The sequence below is a fragment of the Cupressus sempervirens genome, chromosome 6, assembly GCF_028749045.1.
Source record: "Cupressus sempervirens isolate cs-2001-9-10 chromosome 6, ASM2874904v1, whole genome shotgun sequence".
NCBI lineage: Eukaryota > Viridiplantae > Streptophyta > Pinopsida > Cupressales > Cupressaceae > Cupressus > Cupressus sempervirens.
Window position 1 is genome coordinate 431,904,156 of NC_143123.1, and position 13,056 is coordinate 431,917,211.

Below are 13,056 nucleotides of genomic sequence, written 5' to 3' on the forward strand. Positions count from 1 at the left end.
GGATCCATTAATCTGATCTATAACTTGTAATAGCACTTTGTAGATATTTTGTGTTTTTCAAGTTACTATACGAATGAATATATATGTGAAATAAAGAAGAGACATGTCTCTTTAACATATTAACTTACATTAGTTATAACACAAGTAATATATCCTCAATATATTATAATGGTTATATAACAAGATATATATATATATATACTTCTAACATCAGTTAATTATTCCATATATAATATTTGCCATATATTATTTATATATCTCATACATATAATATAATTTATCCGACAGAATTATAGCACTAACAATAATCAATTTCATCCTTTTAAAAGAACCCTCTGGCAACAAATTTGGCTTTGTGTTTTTCAATACTACCATCTGGTGCATGTTTGATTTTGAATAGCCATTTAGAGGAGGCAACTGATTTATCCTTAGGTCTAGGTACAATATTCCAGACATCATTTTTCAATATGGATTGATATTCATCAATCATAGCATCTTTTCAGGCTTGACATGATAAGGCCTCTTCAACACTTGATGGTTTAGATTTGATGAGCTCGGTTATAAGTGCAACACAACAAGAGTGACTTCTTACTATTTCTAAAGATTTCATGAGGCGATACATTATTTTCTTCAATCATTTCCTTTGCCCACAGTGGTCTTTTCTTCTTGTTAGGAATTTCTACATTTTCATGATTAGATGATAATAGTTCACGATCTTCTGAACAACTCTCCCTCTGAATTTCAATAGTAGAGTTTTCATCTAATTCTATAGTTGGTTCATTATTTGATTCTTCACTACTTTTAGAAAGTTTATATGCAACATCTTCTTCAAATTTAACATCTCTACTGATTTCAACAATTCTTTGTCCTAGAAAATTAACTTTGTAGGCTTTAGAGGATTCACTATAACCAACAAACATGCATTTCTTCCCGGAGGGTTCTACTTTGGACCTCTTTTCTTTAGGGACATGAATATACATAGGACAGCCAAATATTCTTAGGTGACTTAAATCTAGTTTGTTTTCTGTGAAGACTTCTTCAAGTGTTATATTTTCAAAGATTGAATGAGGACGTCTATTTTGAATATATACTGTCTTATCCCTCTTAATCTCAACAATAGTGTAAATTCTTTAAAGTTTTCATAAATGTATTTACCCCCATTGTCTGATCTTAGAGTCTTAGTTTTCTTCCCAAGTCGATTTTCAACTAATGCTTTAAAATCTTTAAATTACAATAGTACTTCATTTGATTCTTTAAGTTTTAGAATATAAATCCAAGTTTTTCTAGAGTACTCACCCATCAGCAAAGATTATGTAGTACAGGAATCCCCTTAATGAGGGTACTAGCATTAGGCCACACAAATCAGTGTGAATAAGTTCTAGTACAACTTTTGATTTATGTTCTCTATGTGACAAAGATCCTTTGGAGTTCTTTCATAAGGCACATCCTTTGCTGGTTCCAATATATTCAGATTTTAGATTTGATAATCCTATCACAAATTTTTCTATAGAGGGTAGCGCGTGAAAAATGGAGATGTCCTAACCTTCTATGTAAAATTTTATTAGTTTTGGGAACTTCATGATCTTGAGCATTACAAAATTTGCATAATCTTCCATCTCTAAATCCTACAGAGATTACATTTTTTTGTTAGAATTTTTTGGCTAGGATAGAACTTTATCTTCCTAAAAGGTGACATGATATCCTTGATCTGCTAGGCCAGAAAACGAGACCAGATTTCTTTTGATGCCTGGTATAGATAGAACATCTTTCAATTGCAGGGTAACTCTGATTTTTGATTGAACTAAACACGTCCCAGTTCCTTTCACTAAATAGGTAGAGTTATCCACTATTGTGATCTCTTCAATTGTGTGTCCTTCAAAAGTTTCAAACTGGTCTTTGAATCTAGTCATGTGTTGAGATGGTCCACTACCAATTATCCAAGTACTCTTGTTTGAGTTTAGTTCACTTGATAAGGCTAAGAAGAATAGTTAATATTCCGCTTCCTTGAATTCAGCTATAGAGGCTTGAGCTTTCTTCCTTTCCGAGTAGAACCTATGAGTGTGCCCAAACTTATCACACTCAGGTTCTTGTATGTTTGATTACTCTTCCCTCTTTTCTGTTTGAAATTTCTTATCTTTCCTTTATTGTTTGTGTCAGCATATAGGGCTTGTATTTCTCCCTCTTTATTTGCATTGATCCCTCTCGTAACTAATCTTGATTCTTCTTGAGTGCAGTCATTCTTAAGCTGACCAAATTTTGTTAGACTAGGCCGTGGACTAATACCTAGAATAAAGGATTCCCAAATAGTTGGTAACCCTTTATGGACTATTAAGGATAATTCCGGATCATCTATGTTATTTCCAATAGTTGAAAGTTGATATTTTAGTTATGAAATTCTCATAAAATAAGATGTAATTGTTTCTCCTTTATTCATCCTTTATTCATCTTGATATGTAGAAGTTGTTTTAAAATAAGCAATTTGCTCATATTATTGATCTCATATGTATTTTGAATAGTCATGAACATATCATAAGTAGTTGTTAACTTTGATATAGTTGGAAGGATATGCTCTTTTACAACATCAATATTAATTTTCATGGCCATATTGTTATGCCTTTTCCATAGTATTTTATCCGGTTCAAGTTCTTGAAGAATGATCCGTACTCAAATTCTCCATGATACAAAATTTGATGCATCTTCGAGTTTGTCCTCAAGTTTGACACCGTTCACTATGATTGCACTTTTGAATGAATGTAAGTCTGAAATTTTAATTGTAATTTTACTATCTTTATTTGATCTCTATCAGTTAGGCTCTGATACCATGTTAAGGAATAGTGGCTCTGAGATAGAGAACTAACAGACTTCGAATATTACTGATATTGTTTACTATTTAAGCAATTCTGAAACAATATACTTTTGCACTGTATATATATATATTGAGAATTCCTTATATTAACAGTGTTGAATGTGTCTGATATCTATAAGTGCAAGAACAATCAACTGCTAGTAATCTAATGTACGTGTAATTGACTATTTTCCAGCAATCATCGAAACCCAATATAAAGATAGTCTTGAAAGGTCACCTTTCACGTAGAGTCATGATCCTACATGGAAGGTGACACTTTGCAAACATAATCATGCCCCCCAATAAACAAATTCGTTGAGTCCTTAACAAATATAAAATGCACTTGTAATGCTATGATTGACAGTAATGCTTTTGACTTTGTAATTGTGTGCCAATGCAGATACTATGCTCCAAACACAGGATTTGAAACAATGGTTATAATAAGACAAAGGGACCGAGTCATATGAAGGAATAATTGGTGATTATGAAAGCAATAGAAATGCAAGCTTTAATTGATTCTGATTTGGTGTTTAACAGATGAACAACTAATATAATCATATTATATAATGAAGCAGATATAATTATATGTGTGTGTGTGTTTGTCTGATTATGTCAATCAGAACTATATTTGACTGATGATACATCTTCAACACAAAGGACACCAAGGACTAATTTAAAATTTCACATTTCTTTTGTTGAAATATGCATTGAGATAAATTTGTATAGGGGGTTCCCGACATCAATTTTATTGAAGAATGGTTGTGGTTATTGCAAGTCTTGCATTTTGTCAACATCCCCTTTAAGTATAATATGTGTTTTATATGGGCACTTTACATTTGATTACACAAGTCAAGTTGCCTATTCATCAACTCAACAATCCAAAATGATTGCAACCTAGTGGCAAGAGGTAGAACCACACCAATCAGGGAGATCCATACTTGATTTTAACGAAAAGAAAACAAAGGACAGACAATGCTTTAGTTGAGTTCATGGTTGACTGTTAGTGTTTTCACAAGTAGAAGTGACTGGATTGTAAGGGCTCTTCCTAGGTAGGCAGCCTCAACTACACATGCCCTCCCGAGGAACTAAAAGTCTGAGATTTTAGCATATTAACTAGCAAAGTCAAACAATAGGTGCAGCCAATATTAGGCCAAGTAGAGAGACTATAAAGTGAAGTGGCACAATTGATTCGCTAAACCTGGATCACTATCTCCATCTAGTCAAGATTGGACTCAGCTATAAAAGAAAGAGCTCCACATTCTTGGAAGAATAATGAACACTAGATGATGTTAAGGTCATCCAAAAAGAAGAAAAAGGGAAATAATTAGTAGGCTTCTCAGGGTTGATGCCAAATTTTTCATTTTATTATTTTTTATGAAAGGGAGTGCACTCCAAGTCTGAAATTCATTGACCCAAGAAAAGGGTGGTTACTATAAGTCACAAGTAAAACTTGAGAAAATGCTGATGCTAAAGTAAAAACAATAGATAGTGTAGCTTTAAACCAAGCAACATGATAAGAAACGAAAAATCCTATTCCTTTTTCATGTAATTAATAGAAACTAGTAGCGTTTGGTAGACAACTTATATGGAAGATAATAAAAATTTCTATAAATAATGCATTTAAGGACAATATATTATAAAATATAAGTAAACTCATGACCCATACCTTTATAGCATGGAATAAAGATCATGCCCATTGGCGTATTCCTGTAATGGGACAATCAAAACACTTATTTTAAAAAGATAGACAAATAGAAACTATGAAATATAAATATAGTTAACAATTGAAAAGGTCTAAATTCTCAAAAAAAGAGGATGTTTTCTTAAATATGATAAATAATTTCAAAAGATTTCTTAATGTGTGATTAAAGTTGGATAAGATAATGTGCTGTCCCTGTCTTTAGATGCCTTGGCAGTACAATTGTTGTTGATTTTCTGGTTTTGTATCATCTTATTCAAAAGGTAATTTGAATTTACCAGCCAGTTCAGATGTTTAGAGGAGTAATATGACACTTTTTGTGTAATGTCCCTGGCTACGTCCGTGATGTCTGATTTATGAACATGAAAACATGTTAGTATTTTGACAATAATGTGTAAATAAATAAGGTTACAATACTAAGACTTATGTGTGAGAAGTGGGCGTTAATTCCTTCCTTAAGGGGAAACGAAGATCAAATGTTTAGTTCCTGAGGGAGTGCTTCCTGGGGCTCTATTCGTCATGTATGACTTAGAACAGCAACTCCACTAAACATCATCTTATCACCATCATTCCCTGCATAAGGCCTTATGGATAATCATAATGATATATCCATCCTTCTTAGGGGAGACTCATGCTCATCCTAAGCCTTATGAATCACCTTATAGGCTAATTCATCCTTATTAATAGTTCTTCTTTCTGGAATTACTGACCTTGGAGCTGTCCAATTCCTGCTTAATTGGGATCCTATATCAGTTCCGATGAATCCTTGCTTCTTAATTAGTTTTCCCTTGCTCTTACAACTGTTGATTGCTTTAGTTAAGGAATGATCTCTGATTCCTTTTCTCCTTGACGGTTGATCTGATAGGTTTGCCTTTGACTGACAAGGATTTGATTTGGGCGTTTTAAAGATGTTCTGAAATGGGAGATGACCCTCCCTTGCTCTCCTCCTTTGAAAGGCTGTTATGGTTTCCAACCGGTGCTTTGGAACTCTTTGGGGCACTTCTGGACTTGGTTGTGTTTGACCTTCTTCTTGGGGATATCCATTAATCTGCCTGTCAAGCTGTGACCCCGCACAGAGCCTTCCCTTCCTATACCAACGAGTAACATTCCCCAGACAGAGCCTGCTGCTATCCTACATTTTGTCACCACAAAATGTTGGTAATAGCAAGAAACTTTTTCAAGCTAGTTTCAAATCTCTCTAAGTTGAGTTTGGTATTCAATTGCTCAATTTTGATTAATCAATCAACTCCAATTCGTATATCGAATTTTTTTATTGAAGGCTTTCGTCAAGTCTTTTTCGTTTTTCTTTTTGTCGAGCCTTCGCTTGATTTTTGAAGCCTTCATTGTCATTTACTTTTCTTTTGAGTTTGCATTTGTTGGTTTTCAGTCCATTGGTTTTGGTCATTTCATGGTTTTTGGTTTCCCTTTCAATTTGGTCTAACCTAGAGCGTAATCGAAGTTCTCAGTCAAGAGTTATGGTTGTTTTAGTGCCTCAAAAGTGGACATTTATGATGCAACAACAAAAATTAAAAATATCATGTTATATTTTTAAATTGACATTCACTTTTTGAAAAATATAATTTAAATTCACTTTATGTTATGTTTTTAAGTTAATCATTAATTTTTCACTTAAAGTAACAATATAAACTATATAGTTTCAATTTAATTTTTGATATTTAAATCAAATGCTCCTTTAAATGTTACTTTTTAAATGATATTTATGTGTTATATTTTTAATATGATATATAAATATTGTTTATGTCCCATTAAAGTAACATTTTAATGAAATTAAATTGGTATATGTTTGTTAAATGACTTTAAGTTATCAAATGTGGACATTTTGCATGTCAGTGCATATAAAGTTCAACTTAAAAGCATAAGACTATAAAAAATGGACATTTTTTCTGTCATTACACCAAAAGTGTGAACTTTCACTTGAAATGTGTCATTGCATCAAAAATGTGAGCTACAACTTAAAATATGCATTCCACTCCAAAAGGTAAGATTTTGACTAAATGCATGTTTTAAAATGTGTCATGCATCCTAAAAGGTCTAATTTACCTTGCTGGAAATTTTTAAATATGCATGTCACCCCAAAAGGTGCGATTTCAACCAAAAGCATATTTTAAAACATGTTGTGCCTCCTAAAAAGTTTGATTTTGGAAGAACACATGCATTTGCTCTCCAAGAACCCAATTTTGCACATTGTGAGAGATTTACTTGATGTTTTTGCATGAGATCTTCTCTAGTAGGTTTTCAACCAAAAGCATATTTTAAAACATGTTGTGCCTCCTAAAAAGTCTGATTTTGGAAGAACACATGCATTTGCTCTCCAAGAACCCAATTTTGCACATTGTGAGAGATTTACTTGATGTTTTTGCATGAGATCTTCTCTAGTAGGTTTTTTTCTTTTTTGGCAATGGATTTTATAACATCAAAAATGTTTCATCTTGCTAAAAGATGTTTTTCTAAGCTCTATCCCAATACATGTTTTTGGTTAACATTTCAAATAAATCCATTTTTTATCAACGTTTTTGCCTCAAGAGGAATCATTTTGGCATTATTTGGTGATTGCATTGCATATTGGTAAATGATTTGGTGTTAAACAACCAAAACGATTTGATCTCTTGCCTTGGTGAAAAATGTTTTTCACCAAAAACGTCCCATAGCACATGCAATCTAAAAACATTGGATTTTGGAGCAAGTATAGGGCATGTTTTGGCATCTTCCTCCAAAAACGCCTTGTTTGTTGTTTTCTCTCTTTCGAATTTGCAAGAGTTTGAAAGATTCAAGTGTTTTTGAAGACATTTTCAACATTGGACATCATTTTCCTTCATTTTTGGCACTTAATCTTCATGTAGGTGGACTTATTCTTTCTTGCTATTTAATATGTGTTTATCTTGTTGATTTTATGCACATTATTGCTTGATGATTGCCACTTGTTGAAATCAATGCCATGGAAAGTGCATTTTTCCTTTAAAAATGAAGAAATTGTTCATTTTCATGTTTTCGGTTTTTCCCCAATTTCCAAATTTGAAATTGTTTGTTGTAGTGCAATTCATCTTGACATGTTTGAGTCACTTTCCCAAGGTACATTTTTTCTTTTGAGTTTTTGTGTTTTGTGCTTGCTTGCCGGTTTTCTCCACTTTGGAGAAGTTACAAGTTCTTTCCCAAGAACTTCTTGTTGGTTTCACTTCATGCGAAAGAATCATCACGTTTCACTTCCATCTTCCATGTCACAACACTTCACATCTCATCCGACAAATGCGATTACATGTTTTCCATCTCATTCATTATCCGCACATGCATGTAATCTCATTTTTCACTTCCATTTTCACTCATCTCACTTTTCACATCCACTCGCACGACATGATTACACGCAAAGCCTTATGTGTAATAGCATCTCAATACCCCTATTTTGACTAAAAATCATTTTTTGAAAAGTCAAAAAGATGTCATTTTCATCTTCCATGTACTTTGACTTCACCTTTTCACCAAAGATGACTATAAAGCTCATTATCCCTCTTCCATTTTCCATTTCCATCTCTTCATACGCATTCGCAGCTTCATGAGCAAATACATGTTTGCGCATCTTTCCATGCTTCGCACCTCATCCTCCATTCGCATTTGCATGTAAAGTGCATTCTCCATCCGCATTTGCATCTCATCTCACCTTTCATCTCCTGTTGCATGTTGCATTTACATGTAGTCATTTTTCATGCAATAATGTCTTGAAGACTCTAAGTCACATTTGAAATCAGCAATCTTCATTCGCATGCATTCCCATGCATTTCACCTTTACACATTTTCATTCCATCTTCCATCTTCCACCTTCATAACACTTCATCCCATATTCCATTCATTTCATCTTCATTCACTGCATATGCATAATGATTTCTTCTTGAGATCATTTCATCGGATCTACAAAGTCTCCAATCCATTTTCAAATCTTTGTTGCTGATTGCAAATCAACTTGTATGGTGATTCCTTTTGATGATGTGTTTATGTTTTGAGTTTTTTGTGTTGCACCGCAAATGCAAGAGATGCCCTCATCATCAAAATCCAAAGGAAAGATGAAATATCAATATGATAAAGAGTTGGCACATGCAACTCCATCATCAGTTACACTTGTTCTTGACAATGTAATGGACACAATGATCAATCATACATGGCTGATTTTCTGCGGAGAGTTGAAGCTCCTATTGGCCACGAAATGAAGTGCATCAAAAGAAGTAGCATTCAATAAGTGTTTGCATTTCCGATGGTAGCCATGGAACTTGATTTTGTTCTTGGATATGCATGATGTTTTAATCCAAAATCAAAGACTATCAAAGACATTGACAACAAGGTTGTCATTAGCCTTGATCTAGAGGTCATTGAGAAGATCTTCAAGGTAACACATAAAACAGAGTGTGCAGATCTAACCAAAGAATCATCTTTGGCACGCTAGAATGAGCAGAAAGGTGATTATCAAAAATATGTCAACCAATACTGGTTAGACAATAAAAGGAGCAACTTCTCAAGATGGCCAAAGAACATTCATCAGTCTAACTTCAAACAAGAGTACAAGGATCTCATCATCCTTCTCAGCAGAGTTTGTGGTCTCAAAGATTCTATTGATTTCAGGCCATGGATGTATAAGTTCATCTTTCAAATCATGGAAAACAAAGAACACATCTTTTGGGGATAGTTGATTAACACTGCACTTTGCCAACAGTTACTCAAAGTAGGAACTTTAGCACCCTTCTACGTGAGCTTTTAGCTTGCCTACATTGCTGCTGCCATGGGATCTTTCTCTGGTCTCTCAACAAAGGGAGATTGTCTTCAGATTCCTGTTTGGGATTGCTATGACCAAATCAATCTGGCAAATAGTAAATTTTATTACAGAAGAGTCCAAGATGCCTTCTTTGAGCATTTCCAGTGCTTATTTGATAGACAATTATCTATCAAGAGGGTATTTGATGTAGTGTGGGAAAAGGTGAATCAATACGGCTGTATTTTCATTCAGTTTCCAACTTTTACATACTTAAGAGTTGAGTATTTCAAAGGCGAACTGTATACCTTACCTAGGTATGCTACAGATCGAATCATCTTGATGGAGATAGCTAGACAGCTCATAGACGTGCAAAGTGATCAGCATGCTATGCATAGGCCTGGTTTCAGCATTACTTCAACCAAATTGATGGAGGAGCATCCAGAGGTATAAGGGCAATCCTGTGTCACCCAAAAACAAAATACTTAGACTTAGTTTCTGTTTCATGTGTTTTCATTTTTGAATACCCATTTGGGTCAAATAAAGGTTCCAACTCTCACAGTTCCACTATCAGTGTTCGTGTAAATCCCGAAAAAATAGGAGTATGTAATTGAGCCATCATTTTGGTGAACTAGGAGGTGTAAATTGGCTAGATGAATGTAATTGTAATTTAGAGCATTCCAGAAAAAGAATCAGGTCAAAAGGCCCCACGGTTTAAAAGTTATTGCAGTTTTTCGAGTTTTGGAGACCTCCTAAGAATGCTTCAAAGTCAAGTTAGGGGCATTAAATGACCTCGAAAAGGGCCGAAAAATGGGGGACGAGCGAAGCTAGTCCATAGGGCTATAGAGCGCTTCGAGAGCTTTCTGGAAATGTAAACGGTTCGTCAATTGGAGCTACGGTTCAAAAGTTATGCCTCCCGGAAGTTCGATTACCGTTTCTGGATTCTTCTAGATTTGCGTCGACTTCTCACGTAGCTTTTGGAGCCTTTTATTTGGTCGGTGGATGCTTACTAGCACCTTCTAGAATGTATTCCTAGTCCTTAACCCTCCGGGGTCTATTTAAGGAGATTCCTGGCATTGTAAAAGGAGTTCGGAGTGGAGTTTGAGAGGAGGTACTGAAAAGAGAAATTATCTCCACATTTATGCTATTGTAAGCCCTTAGGGCATGTTTTGAAGTTTATTTTCTCTGTACTAAATGTACTAGCTTATTTTTTAGTTAATACAATTTCCCTTTTCTGTTGTGTCCATTCTGTTCTTGGGTTGTGTCCCCATCAAGTGGTATCAGAGCTGGTTATACTGAGTGTGTAGACAGAGCGCCGACTGTGAGGCAGTTTGCACCAGGACTGTGTGGTTTTGGGTTTGAGTTAAGAAGATGCCTCCACGAAGAGAGCATGGCGGAAGGGCCAGAGCTATTAATCCTAAGGAGGTTAGAGCCCTCCAAAGGCAAGTACAAGCATTACAGGAGGAGCTCCGTAGAGGAACAATTGTGGCCGCAGGTGATGAAAGTGAAGATGACAACGAAGAAGACAAAGTTGGACCAGAAGGGGAATTTGACGGGGAAGTTCTAAATCATGCAGAGGAAAGGCTTTTAGGGCCATTACTAAGTTTGGGAAAAGACCCACAATTGAAGTGGGTGTATTTTCAGGAAATCTGAAACCAGATGAGTTGATTGATTGGATTAATGAACTGGAAGAATACTTTGAGTATGAGGATATTAGGGACCCAGATAGGGTTAAGTTTGCAAAGGCCATGCCAAAATCTGGTGCCAAGAGGTTCAATTGGAAAGAAACAGAAGAGGAAAGGAGAAGATCACAAGATGGGATCGCATGGTGGACAAACTGAAGAAGCAGTTCATTCCTGTGGACTACGAGCTTGATTTTTTTAAGAAGATGCATGGGTTAAAGCAAGCAGGAAGATAAGTCCAAGAATATACAGAGGAATTTTACCGACTTTTGATTAGAGCGGGGCATGTAGAAGCAAATAAGGAGAAGGTTGCTCGTTATATCAGTGGGTTGCGACCTAGCATCCAGGAGGAATTAAGTCTGGTAAGAATGACCAGCGTTGAAGAGGCATACCAGTTTGCCCTACGAGTTGAAGAGAAGCTGAATAAAAGGTTTGAAGGAAGACAAAGAGGGCGTGGTCAAGGAGGAAGGGGAAGCGGTAGATCATCTGGAGGCCGCAATGAAACCCAAAAGAAAAATGAAGATGTGGGTACTAGCAGGAACCAGAGGAATGAGGGTTTCAACCGCTCCCATGATCAAGACTTTGGAAATCAGAGAGGAAGAGGTAGAGGATGTGGACAAGGAAGAGGAGGCTTCTGTGGTACCTGTTTCCATTGCAATGAAGAAGGTCATCGTGCCTTTGAATGCCCCCAATGACAAGGAAGGATAGATAGGAGAGCTGAGGGCCAAGCTAGGGTTGCTCATGTCGATGAGGATGCACAATCATCACATTCAGAGGATGCAGAAAGAGGAGAGACCTTGGTAAATGAAAGAGTCCTACTAAGTGGTGAGATTGAACCAGGACAACGGAGGAGTTTGTTCCGTACCAGATGCAAGTGTGAGGATAAATGTTGTGACGTGATCATTGATGGTGGTAGCACTGATAACTTGGTATCATAAGAGATGGTCTCTAAGCTGAAGCTCAAGAGGGAGAAACATCCCCAGCCCTATCGGATTGCTTGGATAAAATATGATCATAAGGTCCTGGTAAGTGAACAATGTTTAGTAAAATTCAAAATTGAGAGTTACCATGATGAAGTTCTTTGTGATGTTATTCCGATGGATGTTTGCCATCTATTATTGGGTAGACCATGGCAATTTGATAGACATGCAGTACATGATGGACATGCAAACACATACTCTCTGACAAAGGATGGAGTTCGCCACAAATTGAAGCCCATGAAAAAGGAAGGTGAAAAGGTATGTAGCAGTGCTAGGATTTGTCTTGTTGATGAAAGAAAGTTTTTAGATGGCATGAAACATCAGCATATGTGCTATGCTTTAATTCCTAGGAAAGATAAAGAAGGTAGTAGTGAAATACCACTTGAAGTTTCAGATTTACTAAGGGAATTTGGAGATATTATCTCTGATAATGTTCCAGATGGATTGCCACTAGTAAGGCAAATCAGTCATCAGATAGATCTGATTCCAAGAGCTAGTTTGCCTAACAAGGCTGCTCACAGGATGACTCCTACTGAAACAGAGGAGCTAAATAGACAAGTTCAGGAGCTGTTGAGGAAGGGCTTGATTCAAGAGAGCCTGAGTCCATGTGCAGTACCTGCAGTACTCGCACCAAAGAAGGATGGAGAGTGGAGGATGTGTACAAATTCTCGAGCTATAAATAGGATAACAATCAAGTATCGGTTTCCTTTGCCAAGATGGATGATCTTATGGACTGCTTGAGTAGAGCTCAGTACTTCACAAAGATAGATCTAAAGAGTGGTTATCACTAGATACGGCTTCGAGAAGGAGATGAGTGGAAAACAACCTTCAAGACCAAGGAGGGTCTTTATGAGTGGTTAGTCATGCCCTTTGGATTGACAAACGCCCCAAGCACCTTCATGCGGCTCATGAATGAGGTACTTAAGAAGTTCTTGGGAAAATTTGTTATTGTTTATTTGGATGATATTTTAATTTTCAGCAAGACTTTGGAAGAACATTTATTGCATATTCGTAGTGTCCTTGAAAGGCTAAGGGAAGAGAAACTGTTAATTAATCTGAAGAAGTGTATCTTTGCAAAAAGAGAGTTAGTCTATTTG

At 35.9% G+C, this 13,056-nt stretch overlaps 1 protein-coding gene across 2 annotated transcripts in view; it reads right to left on the bottom strand.

The window, feature by feature from the left end:
• The window catches only part of UAH (ureidoglycolate amidohydrolase), a 327,116-nt gene that overhangs the window by 49,302 nt on the left and 264,758 nt on the right, over positions 1-13,056 (bottom strand). For both annotated transcript variants that reach the window (XM_089788436.1, XM_089788437.1), the window contains exon 11: positions 4,512-4,552. In XM_089788436.1, the coding sequence (XP_089644562.1) occupies positions 4,512-4,552 (41 nt within the window). The remainder of the gene's footprint in view (positions 1-4,511; positions 4,553-13,056) is intronic.